The sequence below is a fragment of the Ictidomys tridecemlineatus genome, chromosome 2, assembly GCF_052094955.1.
Source record: "Ictidomys tridecemlineatus isolate mIctTri1 chromosome 2, mIctTri1.hap1, whole genome shotgun sequence".
Classification (NCBI taxonomy): Eukaryota; Metazoa; Chordata; class Mammalia; order Rodentia; family Sciuridae; genus Ictidomys; species Ictidomys tridecemlineatus.
The window spans coordinates 17,527,356-17,544,753 of record NC_135478.1 but is presented as its reverse complement, the minus strand read 5'-3'; the positions used below and the strand labels follow the sequence as shown (position 1 = coordinate 17,544,753).

The window sequence follows — 17,398 nt, the reverse complement described above, 5'->3', positions numbered from 1 at the left end:
TTTCCTGGATTTGTCTCATCTGCTATGCGTTGCTGAGCTGCTGGTCCCCAAGTTGCTGATCTAAGCTACAGGTCCATATTTCCCTCACTGGTTTAACTTCTTTGGGTTTCAGAGCAAGATTAGCCTAGCATGGTGTATGCTAGATACTATTCAACAAACAATTTAGTCCTGGATATAATCACTGTGCTGGGCTTTATGGGGCTTGGAAAATACAGGCTAAATGTTAAGGCAAGGGCTGGGGCTGTAGCTCCGTGGTAGAGTGCCTGCCTGGCATGCATGAGGCACTGGGTTCCATCCTCAGCATCACATAAAAATAAATAAAATAAAGGCATTCTATCCATCTACAACTACAAAAAAATTTAAATGTTAAGGAGGAAAAGAGTCATAATGCCTGTAACTTATTTGCAAGTGTTTGGGGGGAGTGTAAAAGGAAGATGCATTAATTAGGTGGGCTAATTTCAAAAGGTGGGAAATCCCCTAATAACACAGAGCATTTTGTAAACTATTTTTTAAGATGCTTTCCTTTGATCCTGGGTATGGCAGGAGGGTGTGCAAGTGGTTTCCTCTCAATCTGTGATGTTTCCTCTCTTACATCCATACCCGTGGGTAGTGGTCTTCTTGGCCAGACATGCATTTCACCTGGGGGACATCAACCAGGCCTCCCAACTTCCTGCCCCCAAAGCAGAGGGACTCATTCAAAAGTCCCCATGACCAGTTCAACTGCCCATGCACAGGGAGGCCCTCTCTGGATCCCCAGAGAAGCATGGAACTGAGATATGTAGAAATGTAGAAATGACCAAACAAGGAGCTTAACCCTTATGCTGTCCAGAGAGATTAACCTCCTGAAAAATCCCCTTCTCTAACACATTCCCCCTAAAGCCCCAACATGAAACAAATTAAGTGGGGCTAAAGAAATAAGGTTGTGTGAAAATAGTATGAAAAAAAAATAACAAAACAAGAAAAGAAAAGTTGTTTAGAGATCACAGACACCCAAAGTCACCAAGAGAATGAGTCATAAGTATACAGAGATCCAACAGAACTATATGGCACTTTAAGAATTCTGGAATGTACTTTTGGAGCCAAAAGAAATAACACATACTCTAATAAGGTTAGGAAAAAAAGTCATGTAGAAAATACATCTAAGTAAATCAAGTTCATAGTAAATTTATGTTTTAATGGCAGGAGTAGGAAAGACAACAGATTTAGAGGGATGGAAAATAAAGCAACAATCTGTCTTATGCAGTTAAGAAGACATCTACTGGCCTCACTTGCCCTTGACTGTGAAATAAGAGGCTAAGTATAAACGCCCAACTCCAGTGCTCACAATATCAGGCACCATGGCCATCCTACCCGACAAGCCTCCTTGTGGGTGGGAAGAGGGGTGCTGGGAAGAAAGCACCAGCTCACCATGGGAAACAGGCCCAGCGAGTGGTAGCGCCGGGACGTGGTGTTGGGCATGGTTTTGTTCCTGAGGTTCTTCAGCTCTTCCTGCGCTTCGTGAAGCATCTCCATGCACTCTGCGTACTTGTCCTCCAGCTCACGCAGCTACAGAAGACCAGGAAAGATGCAGAGGGTCAGGACCTCATGAGGAGTCGGGCGCATGCCCCCCACAAGAGCCAGAAACACACATGCAATCTAACCAGGCCTCCAGTGTGGAACAGCTGCCCTGCTGGCCAAATGGCAAAAACTCTCAAGATTGGTTTTTCTTTAACTTTTACTTAGAGTGAGTCTACAGTCTCAAAAATCTCCTAAAATACCAACAATGAGCAACGTGGATAAAACAACCTTAAATGAACAGAAAAGCAAACCAGCACACCCTGCTTCAAGGCATATCCTTGAACAGGCTCCTCTCAAGCCATATGTTGCATGGTTTACACTGATGAGCATTTACAGAGCCAAGATTTAGCAGGTGCCAGGCCCTGGGCTGGTGTGGAACATGGCCTCCCTGTGTTCACAACCAGCAACAGGGGCAGCAGGCGCAGAACCGAGGTGAAAGCTATATTAAATTCAATATAAAAACAGTTGTTCCTCAGCAACTTAGTGAGATCCAGTCTCAAAATGAAAAGGAAAAAGGGCTGGGGATGTGGCTCAGTGGTTAAGCACTTCTGGGTTCGACCCCTAGTACAAACAACAACACCAACAATAAAAACAGTTGTTACCATGGACATGAACAAAGCCTGTCAAGGGAATATGCTCTACCTTCACTGGAACCAAAAGCCCTCAAGAGGTAAGGGAGACACACCCACCTCGGCCGTGAGCTGCTGCTGGGCATCCTTGGCAGCTCCCAGGTGTTGGACGAGTTCCTCATTTTCCACTGCACACTAAAACACAGCAAAGACACGTAAGTAGACACCAGATAAGCCCAACTCTTCCCCTCATTACCTGATCCATTAGGACCCCATCCCCTTTCTACAATGAAATGTGTTATCTCAAACTGGAGTAAAATTTTGTCTTATATAATTTTGAAGGCCTTACAGTCCAATTTCCACTCCCTACCTCCAATGTAAAGGCTGCTTTCTAGAAGCTAGTCTCTCTCCTTCCTTCCATCTTTCTTCTTTTTCTCTCTCTGCTTCTTTCTTTACATTTTTCCAAAATTATTTAGCCTCTCACAGCAAAGGTTTCATATGGGAAATAAAACTGTTTTTTGCCATTTCACTTAATCCTCAAGGGGCTACTTCTACTGCACAACATACTTGGTGCACTGAGTCCAAACAAATACTAGGCAGGTGATTAAATTAAAGTTCAGAACTTCACATCAACAGCAACTTTTTATTTTATTTTCGAAATAATTTCCTCCCATGGGATTTCTCATTGGCCAGAACTACCACAAGGACAGTCATAACTGCATTGTAAATTATCTTAGTTGAGCTCATTAAAAAATAAGAATTGAAATCCATTTAATTACAATAAATGAGGAATGGACACACAACAAGTAATATCTACAATAGTCCACCCTTTGACTACCCAACATCATCTATATAACTCTTCATGACCACAGAGTGAACCCCAATCCTTACCCCCAAAGCTCATCAAAGTACTGAATCTACCTCAAAGTGGAGACCTCTGGATGAAGAGCACTGTGCTTCATCAGGTCTCAATTTGGATTCTGGGGAACTGGTAACTTAGACACTTTCAAATACATGCCCTGAGCACATCATATAGAAGTGTTGAGACATAATAATTAAGAAAAGAGGAGGAAGGAAAACATAAAGTGGCAGAAGTAGAAGAAAGTAGAATTGGGCAGGAAGAGAAAAATTTCTTATTTTGTAAGTACAGTAACTCTCATTACCCTGGCCTCTGGCCTCTGGCCTCTGGAGGAATGTTACTTCTCTAATTAATTAGCATGGCCACTTCTAGGAATGTCACACTCAGAGGAGGATGTACTCATGGAAGGCTGCTCCTCTCTAGTAACCCAATTCCTGCTGATGTAAATTTGGGTGCTGGGATTGCACTAAGAGACTAAACAACCACAGGCTATTGTCAAGCATAATTACTGTGGCCAGTGTATTAGCTTCTAATGAATTCCTGCAGCACCTTTTTTGATGAATTCTATTAATCTGTAGATTATTCTCAGGAGGTAAGAGGTTATGAAAAGACCCTTTGCCAACTCAGGGCCACAAGACATTTTATTACTGAATCCACTAAGCTTTTTCTCCAAAGGGGCAACACACACTCTTCTAGAGTAATGGCCCCTTCCCATCTTGGCACAACCACTGTGGTGTTAGCCAGAGTGACAGAAGCCTTACAGCTTTGGCCTTTTTCTGCAAGTCGACGATCTGTGACAGCAGGTGCGTGATCTCCTCTTGCTGGCGGGCAGCATCTTCAGTCTTCTTGGCCAACTACTCTGAGATGCTGGCAATCTGCACATTGGCATCCCCTTTGACAAAGAAATGACAAAGAGTAAGAGAGAAAACTACACACACAGACCAGAGAGAGTGGTTTCCTGGTGGTTCACACATGAAAACCCACCTTTATGGGGAGGAGTGCAGAGGGTACATGATGAAGGGATGCATAGTGACTGTGTTCTTCCATGGTGAAGCAAAGTGGCTTCTCAGGACTCAGTCAGTCATGAGAAGGGACATGATCTTCCCATGGGCTGTCATCCTGGGCTCGGTAGAAGGGCCTAACCCCACTGATTAAGTCTGTCTCCTCAGAGCCAATCAGGCAGGCACTGGGAGTGAGCCAGGAGGAGACACCCCAAACATGGTGCATCTGGCCAAATCTCAACATTCCACACATGAATGGATCCATGTCACCAACAGGAAGCCCTGCTACATGTACCTTATTCTAGAAATCTCAGTTGCTGATGCACACTACAATTCCCTTTGGTTTTCATTCCTATTCAGACATAACCCATTTTATAAGACTTAAACATGGGGTGTGGTTCATTTGCTTAGTATTTTGATGAAATGCAAAAGATTCTATTTGCCCTTTTATCTTACCTTGCAAACTTACAATGGAGAAAATGGTAGGGGAGTACTTATTTGCAAAACTGAGAACTCGGGCCTCAATTTTCATAAATCAAATCACTAAAAAGCAGTTTTCTTCACATTCTCAAGCCAGATTTCTGTATCTGAGCCTAACTTTGGCATTTAATAATTCTAATATTCCAGCAGAAAGTCAAAATTAAATATCCCTCTCAGAAGAAACTGAGATAATATATGGTTAATGGCCTGGAACCTGATTCACAAATGGGGAGGGGGTGCCATACAAGGTCAGGTCTCCTTTCACTGATTTCAGGCTGGCAGGGAGCCTGCTCTTCATCAAGGACGATACAAAGCCACTGGGTCATGGCAATGGGAGATAGAAGAAACTAGAAGCTGGGATGGGGGTTGGGAGTGAGTGGGCAGGGGACATACTCAGCTCCTTCACACAGTCGTTGACCAGCTGCTGCTCCTTCTCTTCGTAGGTGATGGTTTCTGTCTTTAGCTGGCAGGCCTGTAGAAAAGGCTCAGGTCAGGGCCCAGCACTCACCCTGCACTGTGACTTGCCATGCGCGTGAGGGCGAGGCATGGAGCAGGGGCAAACCTGAGTCTGGGAAGTGCTGGTCAGTATCTCTTCACCTGTCATTAGTTAGGCCCTCAAGTACAAAACATTTCCTACTTAGTTAAGGGGACACTCTCAAAGCAGAAAATTGAAAAACACCACTAGATGGCGCCACACAAAGCCAGCACCCAAGGGCCCACACAGCAAGCTCTGTAAGATTCTACAGGAGGGTCTGCCTGTTCATTTGTCTGTCCAGCTCATAGATGTGGACACTGCTGTGGCTCTCACAGTGCCTAAGACCCTGACCTGCCTATGGCATGCATTCTAAGGATAACCACAGGACTGGGGCTGAAGCTCAGAAGTAGAGTGGTTGCCTAACATGAATAAGGCCCTGGGTCCAATCTCCAGTACCATTAAAAAAAAAAAAAAAGCCAGGTGTGGAGATCCTAAGGATAAGGATAAGCACACATCATATGAAGCTAACGTACACTCTATCACTACTCTGTGCCAGGCACTGAACTATGAGGTTCTGAGCTGGAGTTAAACCTGCTGTGTTCAGAATATGGTCCAATATAGAAAATTTAGAGACCCAAGAGCCATCCCAGGACCCTGGTCAGCTTCCTCCAGCAAGAGATCTGAAGGCCCAATGAAAATGATGCAGTTTGAGAAAAGGTGTCTCAGAGCCCTCTGATCCTGGCCGTGGAGAGATAGATACTACATTTCTGAGAACAAAGGCAGGACAGTGAGAATCTATAGATGGGATCAGATTCCCTCACTGAGGGTGGGATTGCTGGGTACTGAGAACTGGGGCATCTCCCAAGGGCTGGAAAGGCAGTGCTAGACTCAGAATGGGAAACACTGTTCCTGTAATTGGCTAAGCCACTGGCTGGCAGAGCACAATGGGGCAACCTTGGCCACTCAGGGTTGTTTTCATTAGGAAGTGAAGAGCTGGAAGACGTGAAGTCTACAAGAATAGGCTTTGCAGAAAAGCATCTTGTTAGGTTCTTTTCAATGTGCAGCAATTTCAAGGTGACCGACAGTCTGCCCCACTGAAGGGGCTCAAGGGAGTCTGGGGCCAGCTTAGGTGGGCACACAGCCTGAACCTCACATCATTCCTCTGGCTAGAGAACACAAACCCACTGCTAATTAAGACAAACAGTACTAAATTCTTATGCATCCATGTTTTTAGAGAAGGGCAGTAGGTGAAGAGGAAAAGTGTGGGCTGAGAGTCACATAAATGTCCAAATCTTGGCTTTGTCACTTACTACAGACTTGTGGGACCCTGAGATATCAAAACACTTAGCAGCCTGGAGCCTGGTTTTCTCACTATAAATGAGAATCAAAGTAAGCAACTTGCAGCCTTGCTGTAGAAGATTAAAAATTATAATAATGACATACACAAAGTGCCAGCGTAGTACCTTGCCAATAAAGGGAACTCTCTAAAGCAGAGTTTCCAAGTTGCCTCAGCTCAACCTTTTTAAATTAACTGTTCAAGAAACATGTCTCCAGGCTCTGGAGGCACTGTTTCTTTGGAGCCAATCTGACTACAGTAACATGAAAACCGGCTTCACCCCCACTCTCAGTCGTTTCCTACACATTGAGACCAGAGCTGAAGAACACCGTGGAAAGACCCCATGGTGAAGGAGGAGAGGTTTGCACCTCTTCTCAGTCCACATGCTGCAGGATTCAGCCACTGGGAAGGCAGTGTCCAGTGCAGGGGTGAGGCCTGTCTGCTGAGTATGCCCAGCGAGCCCAGGCTCCGTGGTTCTGCCAGAGATGGTGGCCTCTGAGGACAGCACTGTAACTGTGGCTATTCTCGCCAGATACAACAAACAGGGCCACCACCCTTCCAGTGGGTGACAAGGACAGGGAGGGAGTGCACTTTACCTCGGATCGAAGTACCACGTTCTCCTCTTCTAGGTCCTTCAGCTTCTTTTGAAGAGAATCCAAATGAAAGTAATTCTGGACTGAGGAGGACGACTCATTCCTCTTCAGCCTGGGAGAGAAAGTGCACTCACCATCTGGGGAGGTGATGTCTCCGCCACTACCTAGCCAGCCCCACCTGGAGACCCAGAAGGGCTGCCTCAAAGACAGTTTGTGAGGCTTGCAATTAGACTGTTCCCTAACGCCCAGGAAAATAACACCCCAGTGTACAGTGCACACCCCTCTGTCCACAATTTGCAGTTGCTACATTACCTCAGAATTCAGAGGGATGGAATCCACACAAAGCCAACACAATTCTGGGATGCCTGGAGGTTTATTTGATATCTAGGATGCATTTCTATGTTCTAAGAACTGCTTTAAGTATTTTGCATGTATTAACTCGATACTAGAACTCTATGACTTAACTGCTATTAGTAGCTCCATTTTACTAATGAGGAAACAGCACAAAAATTAAGTAACGTGGCCAGGAGCATGCAGGTTAAGTCACAGAGCTAAGATTGAATTCAGGCCATCAGGTTCTAGAGTTCCACATGGGGCTCTGCTGATTCCCCAAACCTTCTGTCCCAAGGACCTGCCATGGCACCTCTGGCTTCAGAACCCTGTGTTCCTTTAACAGCAAAGCCCCCTACCTTTTTTTTTTTTTAATATCTTAACATGCCAGAGCAAATCAACTGACCTGATAAGTAAGCAATAAGACCCAGTAAGAGGAAAATTTAAAACCTGCCCTTCTATGTCCCACAAAAATAGTACAAATCAATCCATCTGAGGCACTTAGAGATGCTTATTCTGGGGAAGGCTGACCTGTGCTGCTGGTGGAGGTGACCCTGCCTACATGACTCCAATGACATCAACAGCAGCCTGTGCCCTGGCCTCCAGAAACACAGCCCTCAGGTGACTTATGGGGTTGAGCAGACAGACTCCGGCTCGCTCTCCTCCGCAGCACTGGTGTAGAATTGGAGCAGCTCATCCTTCATGGACAGCTCATGGCGGAGCTGAGAAACCTGCACAGACAAGAGCCAGGCCCACCTTTTGCTTTCTGAGAGGTGGTAATGTCCTCCTTGTACTCAAACACTTACTACTTAGAGACAAATTTCCCGTTGAAAGTGAAGGCACTAATCGATTCTGTGCTACTCAACAAAATAGGGGTTTCTAAGAGTTGAGTCTGAGCCCACTTAAGAAAAACAGAATCCATTGCTTGAAGGCAGAAATCTCCTTTTCTAAATTAATAATTTTAATTTTGGTATAGAAAAGGGACACGAAGGCTCTAGAATGATGATGGAGGACATGAGATTACTTCTGGGATTTGGAAGTAGTTAGATGACCAGCTGGACACACTACCAAATGAAAGAAGAGGCCATTCACTTCTGCTGGAACCAAATCCAACTCAGAACAGGATCATGGAGGTGCCAGCTCTGGTGGGCTGCCATAAGCAGCTAGTCCACCCTACCTGGAAGCCCACACAGCCCCACCTGGTGACTGATACACTTTCATGGGGCTCCTGGCCACTCTCGGTCAGTCCTTGCTCTGTGCTCAACAATCCCTAGACAGAAATTTCAGATACAGAAGAAAAAGAGCAACTATCAAAAACTGATCACACAACTACTGCTATGGTGGTTTGGCAAATCATGGAGATTTATTTCAGGTTTTAAAGTAAAAAACTTTTGCTATAAAACTTCATTTGCCCTTCCAATATTTAGCACTGATGAACATGAAATCAGTACTAAAAAGAGTAGTGCAACTCTGTTTTCTTTCTTATTTAGAACTTGATGTGAGGTCTACGGTTAAGTCCAATTTCCGACCCAACACAGGGAGTGAACTGTTTCTCCCGAGGAGAAGCCAATTTATTATATACACAAAGTCTTCAACACCTAGACTGATCATTCAATGATGTGCCAAAGAGGAACATGCTATACTTTGTAAATTCAAAGCTTTTCCAAGGCAGGGGGACAAAACATTTCCAATTACAGAGAATAGGATATTCTTTAAACGTGGTAAGGAATTTCATGAAAGAATGGTAATGTGATTTATTGGTTCCTGAGTGGCATGTTCCTCTGCCCAGAAGGGGCGAGGTGGCTACTAGGGAGGCTGAGGGCAGAAGGATCACAAGTTCAAGCCCAGCCTGGGCAACTTAATGAGACTCTGTCTCAAAATTTAAGAAATAAATAAAAAGGTCTAGGGATATAGATCAGTGTTAGAGTACCCCTGGGTTCAATCCCTCGTTTCAACAACAACAAAATTGCAGTCTGAAAACTATAGAAGCAGCCTAAATGTCCATCAATAAATGGACAAGGAATGATTTTTTTAAAACGTGGTATACTTATTCTGTGGAGTTTTATTCAGCTATGAAGAGTAATGAAAATATTTCATTTGCAGAAAAATGAATGGAACTAGAGAACATGATAAGTGACATAAGCCAAACTCAGAAGGTCAAGGGCTTTATGATTTCTTTCATATGTGGAAGCTAGAGAGGAAAAAAGAAAAGAAAGTAGATAGAAATCTCACATAAATCTAAGGAAGATCAGTAGAGGAAAGGGTAAGGGACCAAGGGGAGGAAGGAGAAAAGGGGAAAGGGAAATACTGGAAAATGATATTGTCCAAATTATAGTGTTATACTGTTTGCATGTAAGAATGTGTTAACAAAAAATACCACCATTAAGTATAAATATAGTGTACCAATTAAAAAATGAAAAATTGTAGGAAGGGTCCCAGGCTAACCCCCACACTTTCTTCATGGTCACCTAAGAGAAGGGAGGACGACTTCAGGTCACGATGCTAGGGGCAGGGAAGACAGGGGTCAACTTTATTTCTCCTAGAACACAACAGTATTCTACTTCACCATCTTTAAAGATAGCCTGGGATTAAATCTTTTCATATAGTATGACAACTCAACTTCATCTTATTAAAATTGCCATTAAACCCAGGTTGGGAATCGTTTCAGTGAGAAGAAAATTTGATTACATCTTAGGGACATGGGTAAGGACGCACACTCCCAATAAGGAAGTTCCTGATAGAAAAATAAGAGAGAAGCTTCCTTTCAAAAAAAAAAACTGTCAAAATTTCACAGTCAAAATTCACTGTGGAAATAGGGTGACAGGAAACAAGGGCCTGACTCTCAGCTTCCTACTCCTGTTCCAGAAGCTCTGGCTGACACCATTGCTTCCTTCCTCCTGGCCACACCACATGGCTTCAGAAAACAGGTGTGGATCCTTCTCATCCTCTTAGGATAAGTCTGATAAGTCAAAACATTTTGTGCCCTTCCTGTAGCCATTGACAGTCACCAGCCAAGATGGGCATCATGAAAATAACAGGGTTTTTTCCCATGAAAACAATAGGCTAATTTTTTTCCCTATACATATGATATTACATTACAAGGATGAATGCCAGTCACCACCCTCCCCTGCAGCAGGAGGTGGCCTTCTCTGGCCCAGCCACCTTCTGCTCACTTGCTGTTGTGTTGGCCTGTATGTGCTTCTGCTGAGCATGGAGCAGCTCTGAGGTTGGAGTCTGCACTTTGAGAAGGTGAGGACTGTGACCGGTCCCTGCTGCCCAGCCTGCCTACATGACAGGGTACTGTAGGCCTACTAACTAAGGACTGTGCCTACCCTGAGAGACCCGTCCAAGATGTGTGAAGAAAAAGCTGCAGGACACCAGCTTCCGGCCTCCAGGAGGCCACTTCTGACAGGAGCCCTGGCTCAGGTCTGGGTGCTCCCTCAGGGTGGCTTCTCCAACCCATCTCCCTCCACCTTGCTCCCAAGCCCATCGTGCCTCACCTCCTCCCTGATGTGTTCCACTTGCTCCTCTAGCAGCTCATTCCTCTCAGTTAAGGTCTTGTTCTTCTTCAACAACGACTGGCCGATCCGCGCAGCCAACTCCAAATCCCGTTCTTTCTACAAAAGGCAAGAGGGAGAGGAGGATTCAAAAATATCCCCATGTCCTGAAGGAGCCATTAGGGCTTGATGTCAAGTGAGGAAAACAAGGGCATCCAGCAATAACAAAAGATTTGATAATTCACCATCAGTGTCAGCATTTGATGCCTGTTAAAGAGGAGCAAACTCTGCCCACGTATGTACGAGAGCTACGCAGACATGAAGCAACCAAAGGGAAGCCTGAAGATGTGATGAAAACAAATCTTTGTTCCCACAGTGGGAAAAATGCTTCCAAAGACACTTCTGCACAACTGCTTTTGGTGTTTGTGCAATCGTTGATAAAGCTTCTCTCCACCTGCCACTGGGCTGCTGTAATGCCAGGGCTCAGCACATAGAAACACCAATAACTCTTTGTAAGAGGAATGAAGAAGTTCTAAAATGCTCTCACAATGCAGCTGAGATCTGGCACAGGGGGGCAGCCTCTGTACCATTTACCAGGCTGGAATGCACTGAGTTCCTTATTTTTGCCTCCTATGAAACAAAAACATTTAAAGTCACTCTGAGACACAACTACATCTGTTTTGTTTGGCTATTTTGTGTTTTGCTTAGGAGAGGTTATGTAGGCTCTATTAAAAACAAACAACAGTCTTTCAAAATGCAGAGATGATGCACACATTTGCCCTACTTTAGAGGCAATGTGCTCAGACACAGGATTTTCTAATGGTTTGGTCAATGACCTCAATTAGACAGAACAGCACACGCTGGAAAATCCAGTGTGGCACATAAAGACAGGACTGTCTATGAGAGAAGAAAGATGTCCTGGATGATGGACAGATGGCTTCCCTGAGTGCACACTCATGATCCCCACAGCATCCATCCTTGCCTCTATGGTCATACTCCACCTGTCACTGCTAGGTGGGGACAGGGGATGATGAGAAGAGGGGGCTCTGGGAAAACACATTTCTGTAGTAGTCTTACACTAATTATTCTGTTCGCCAGTATTTTAAAAGCATGGAAACATTGTAGTTTGGGGGAGAAGAAACAAAGCTGGAGAGGAGTCCCAGGTTATGCTCCAACACCCACTTATTAACCACCCATGTGGCCTGAGGCAAATGGCTTTGTCTTCACCAGCATCAGGAACACTGTGGGTTAGTTGTTCTGAAACACAGCTTATGACCCCTAGGTGGGTTAAAATATCATTTTAGTCATCATTCAGTTACCAGCATTTTGTTTTGAATTCAAAACAATAGCACAAAACTGAAAAATACCAGAGTGCATGCACATGATAAGGGCACTATTTCATGTTTAAACTTTTGTTTATCACATGTTTACCTGTATGAGTACCGGGACAAAAACCTAAGACTCATTCCTTTTCTCTTTACTTTGGTGCTGGGGATGGAACCCAGGGCCTGGTGCATGCTAAGAACTCACTCTACCTCGGAGCCACATCCTGGTCCCTAAGCTGTGTTTCTTACAGCAGGCACTGGTCACCAGTTTAACTGCTCCCAGGTGAGCCACCCTACTCTAAGTTGAGTACAACAGTTTGAACATCCCAGTAGCCCAATTCCCTTGTCGGTTAAATGGAGGGTAAGGAAGGGGGCAGGCTAGCTGAGAGCGCCTTGGAAAAAAAAAATCTAGCTTTATGACTAAGTTGTATGACAAAAGGAAAATACAGTTTTTATTTCTAGCATATTAGAAATAGTTCCCTTACCACTGTTCCCTTACCACCTAGAGACTCAGCACATGTGGAAAGGACCCTCCCATGCAGCCAAGGGGACACAGTGGCTCTGCCCAATCCATCTAGATGCTCATCTCTATGCATTTATTCCTGCTGGCCACAGCATCTACCAGGAAGCTTCCTTATCTCACATCCCTTTGTCAATTCTCAGACTCAACAGTTGTATTTACTTGGTATCTAAGGGAAAGAATTCAAAGAACTGTGTGCAAGGGAATAGGTGCAGAATTCCAATGTCTCAGCACCCAGTCCAAGTGGGTTTCAGCTCTTTTGCATTTGGCTAAAACTGCAGTACAAAGGACACTTCTCTGTGAAGCAAAGTCTCCATAAATCTAACTTGAGTCTATTAAATTTCTCTGCTAGAACAAGCTCTTAGACTGAGTGCCCAAGGGTGCTTAATTAACGCCCATCAAGCTCACTCTCTGGCTCCCTGCTCTGCACTGCTTTCCAGGCTGCTGAGCCCCAGCAAGCACAGACCCTCTGCACACCTCAGCCACATTTTGTCTGCACGTTTCCCTGCAGACAAATTGAGCAAAAATTACAATGCTGAAGGCAGGTTAGGCAAGGCACTGCCAGGGAACCCAAAGAAGGAGGGATGGCTTCCTAGGGCATTGAGGGCCACCACCCAAGAGCAATGGAAACAGGCGGGGGGGGGGGGGGGGGGGACAAGTGAAGTGGTAGCTCAACAAGAAAGGCTTTTGCCCTGCATTCACACCTCCAACCCTAGCCCTGGGGCCTCCAGCCACTCCTGGCCCCATGGAGGGCTGGCATCTGCACACAGGAAACCTTATCTCTACAGTCATCACAAAGAACATTGTCTGCTGGTTAAAAAAAAAAAGCAGGAAGTTACAGTAAAAATATTTATGGATGAAATGAAAAACACTTCCAAAATTATTATAGCATCTCTGGTCTTTTTTGCTCTAGTTTTACTAATGCATCAGGCTGGTTGAGTTTCCTTGGAGGGAATCACAAGATGGGAGGGGGGGGAAGCTCCCATTTCTTACTACCAATTATCATATGACAAATGTTTGCTTCTAAATTCAGGAAACAGCTAGGAAATGACTAGTGGATTAAACCATAAGAGAATAAGAGACTACAAATAATTTAGGCCCTTGGAAGTAGTAAATTATTAGGAAATCCTAATCCTCTTACCATGTGGGAAATGAGGCAAGGTGGAGCTTGCTCTAACTGCCTGCTCCCTCCCTTTGGCTATGCTTTGCTTTGTTTTGCTTTTGAAGACTGCTGCTTGGACTCAGCCTTTGGTCTTGCAACAAAACCCTGCACTGACAGTGCACCCACTAGAGAAGGAACAGCCTGCCTCCCTCTTGCAGCAGCTGACTCATCCCATTCACTAATTTTAGGATAAAAGCATGACTAAGGAAACAGTGGAACACATTCTCTCTCTCTCTCTCTCTCTCTCTCTCTCTCTCTCTCTCAGAACTGGGGACAAGACAAGCTCTACCCAAAGGTATATTCCCAACAGCAGGGAGCCAGGGTGAGCTGCAGCAGCCTGGTCCCCTTAAACCAGGAGCACAGTCCACATTCAAGGGCTGTGCTTCAGCATCCTGTGCAACTCCCTGGCACCAGCCTGCATGTGGCCAGCATGCAAACCAACACAAATGAGCAGAGGAAACAGAGGCAAAGGCCAGTGAAAAGCACAGCAGGGTGCAGCTGTCACATGACTTGTGCAGCTACACTTTAACCCAACTGCTTCCAGAGAAAGGTAGTAAATTCATCTGGGATTTTTATCAGGGCAAGAACAAAATGGTGTTGCTATTTATAAAACACAGAGATAAAAACATGATAACTCAGGGCTGGAGTTGTAGCTCAGCAGTAGAGCACTTGCCTTGTACACATGAGGCACTGCGTTAGATTCCCAGCACCACATATAAATAAGCAAATAAAATAAAGGTCCATCAACAACTGAAAAAAAAACATATTAAAAAAAAACTAAAAACATGATAACTCTTTAAAAATAAAAGAAGCCACAATGAAACACTCATGTGAAGAAATTACCCTACCAATAATCTTTACAGCAACTCAATTTTTAAAAAATATGAGACTATATTCTTCATATAGCAACATTCGGTCAGGAAATAAACTAGAGGGAAAGTGAATTACTTATTTATTTGTTTGTTTTTCCCTCTTGTGGTGCTGGGGATTGAACCCAGGGCCTTGTGCATGCAGGGCAAGTAATCTACCAACTGAGCTATATGCCCAGCCTCTAGAAAATGAATTCTTGATACTAAGTATCTACATAAAAAAAAAACTTATGTCCTTGGCTCCTTAGAAATGGTCCTGTGCTCTCTCTACTTTCTTGTGACCAAGGAGCTGCTTCTTCCTCTATACCTTTCCACCATGATGGTCTGCCTCACCTGGGGCCCAGTCAGCCATCTAGGGACTGAGACCTCCAAAACCATGAGCCCTCCTCAATATACACACACAAAAAAGAGAGAGAGGGAGGGAGGGAGGGAGGGAGGGAAGGGGAAGAGAGAGAGAGAGAGAGAGAGAGAGAGAGAGAGAAATAAAAAATAAAAAATAAAAGTGGTCCTTGCATGTCCCAGCAGAGAGCAGGGTCATGCCCTGTGGAGCATTTACCTACACAGCACTGCCAGCTCAGACAAGCCTCAGCAAGGACCTTGGCAGTGCACACCCAGAGGCTGCAGTGCCCTGGTCACATTTTCCAAGTAAGTGTCCCACGGACAACTGTATTAACAAAGACTAAATGGGCCAGCAAACAAAACTGTCAAGAGCGACAGTCCCACCAGGCAAGGGGGGCTAAGGGGCAGGGCTGGGAATCTGCCAAGTAATCTTGGTGCCTGTCCCACTGGATTCCGGCTCCTTCCATGTAAAATGGAGGAAACAGCAATATCAACTTCTGAAAGCTACTACAGAATTAATGAGATGGCCTGTAGAAAACACTCAGCTCTCAGTTCAGTTTTATCCCAAATAGTAAGAAACAGATATTTCATCAAAGATCTATTATATCTAAGGTTTAAAAAGTCCCCTGGGCCCAACCATGTGAACCTGCCACATGGCCAATGCCACCACCAAGATGGCTGCAATTCTGGATGCCACCAGAAGGCACAAGGTCAGGGCCCCAAAATGCTTTCCCCCATGCCCAGTCACACAGAAACAAACCCTGACATTATTTATATGGCCCTGAAGAGTTTGCAACTTCCCCTTCAAGAGAACGAGACAGGAGTGTGTTGTAGGGCAGGTGTGGGGAGGCTGGTTGTGCAGAAGGGAGAAACACAGGAAGACAGAGACACGAAACAGGGAGAACAGAGAGTCACTGCAAAAGCTCTGGGTCCCCCCGCCATACTGGCCCAGGTCCCACCCAGGTTTCAACCTTGTCTTCCCAGTGCCCCAAAAATGGTAGCAATGATTTCAGTCTCCCATCCCTTCTACTCTTTTTCCAGGAAAGATGTGAATGAACAGTCATGAGCCCATGAGTCTAGAGCAGAAACACAGATCCAAAAGCCACCACCTGTTCACTAAAGGCTAGATTCAGTGGTGCTGGGATATTTGGGGCACTTAGCAAATACTAGCTAAAACCCTACCTGCTCCAGCCTGGGAGAGGCCTATGGATGCACTTGTCACGCTCCTTTTTCTGAGGCCTTCGGTCCTCAATTCTCTGCCAATGGAATGCTCAGAAGAAACTGAGAACCAGTCCTCAAGTAGTTGCCTAATCCCAAGTAACTTCTCTAGATTTTCCTTGCCACGCTTATTTTACTTCTTCCCACACTGACACTGTAATATCACACCAGCCTGATATAAGCAAAAACTTAAAATATGTTAGAACGACAGGGATAATCATGTATTTTTCTGACATTTGGGATTTAAAATATATTTTAGTGGTTCTCAAATATTAAACTGGGTATTCTAGCAAGTATCTGAATGCTACCATATTTTGTGTCAATGATATGTTCCTTTAAAAACCTAAAACACTTGCAGAAAACTGCAGCTTCCAAGGTCAGCTACATAACTACTAGTTCAAAAAGTAAAGCCATCAAATTATACCCCAAGAGGGCCAATCTCTAGGACTCCTGCTGAAATAGTAACGTTTGCACTAATCAATATAAATTACGATTGATCAATTATGAGCAACCCTTTTGCCTTCCCCTGAATACTTACCTCCTCAAGAAGTCAAGTAACAGCATCTATGTCATTGTATGTCTTAGTCATCTGGCCAACTCTTTCAGCACATAAAACTGTAAGAAACAGAAGTCACAGTGAGACTGTGGTGCCACAACCCCACCCAACAAATGGTACATGTAAAACACTGGTCCTGAAATTGTCTCTGCTTATTAGGCATGAAGGATAATGGATTTTGCTGGGTTCAACCCACACTGTACTCATCACCCCAGGGGTCTCATGTCCCAGTTCCAGTGAGGAAGCCCAGGTTTGTGACAGGGAGAGTTGTCATGGAGTTCCTATGAAGCCCTGACTTCAAGGTGAGGTCTGGTGGTGGCAATGAAAGAGGGTCTGGCCTCATACAGACTCAACAAATTGAAGTGAATGGGGAGGAGGTCAGCAGCACAGCTCCCATGAATCAATTTCCATAATTCCCATAGGATCCGGAGCCTATTGACTGTACAGATTCACATGGAGAGAACGGGAGCTTTCAGGAAGCAGCAATTGGTTTAATTACTGAACAACAACCTTAAACTGGTAACTTCATAATAGCACAGGCCCCTTCTTCCCAAATGGCCTCAATTCTAAGCCTACGCAACCAGCGTTCATACCAGGAAACTAGGTGATATATATATATATTTTTAAAAACACTACTACTATTGTTGCTGTTGCTGCTACACACACACACACACACACACACACACACACACACACACACTGTGGTTTCATT

At 44.7% G+C, this 17,398-nt stretch overlaps 1 protein-coding gene across 2 annotated transcripts; it reads right to left on the bottom strand.

Annotated features, from left to right (window-relative positions):
• Window positions 1-1,153: 1,153 nt before the first annotated feature.
• LOC144375016 (trafficking kinesin-binding protein 1-like) lies at window positions 1,154-17,162 on the bottom strand. Of its 2 annotated transcripts, none has more exons than XM_078037986.1 (8): window positions 16,669-17,162; window positions 10,701-10,817; window positions 7,732-7,931; window positions 6,874-6,982; window positions 4,860-4,938; window positions 3,747-3,877; window positions 2,247-2,321; window positions 1,154-1,545 (listed from the first exon to the last, which is right to left on the bottom strand). In XM_078037986.1, exons 3-6 carry the CDS (start codon window positions 7,776-7,778, stop codon window positions 3,840-3,842), a joined length of 273 nt encoding a protein of 90 aa, XP_077894112.1. In that variant the 5' UTR covers window positions 7,779-7,931; window positions 10,701-10,817; window positions 16,669-17,162; the 3' UTR covers window positions 1,154-1,545; window positions 2,247-2,321; window positions 3,747-3,839. The 2 variants fall into 2 exon arrangements, with proteins under 2 accessions (XP_077894112.1, XP_077894113.1); XM_078037987.1 differs by lacking the exon at window positions 16,669-17,162 and adding an exon at window positions 10,943-11,385.
• Window positions 17,163-17,398: the final 236 nt, after the last annotated feature.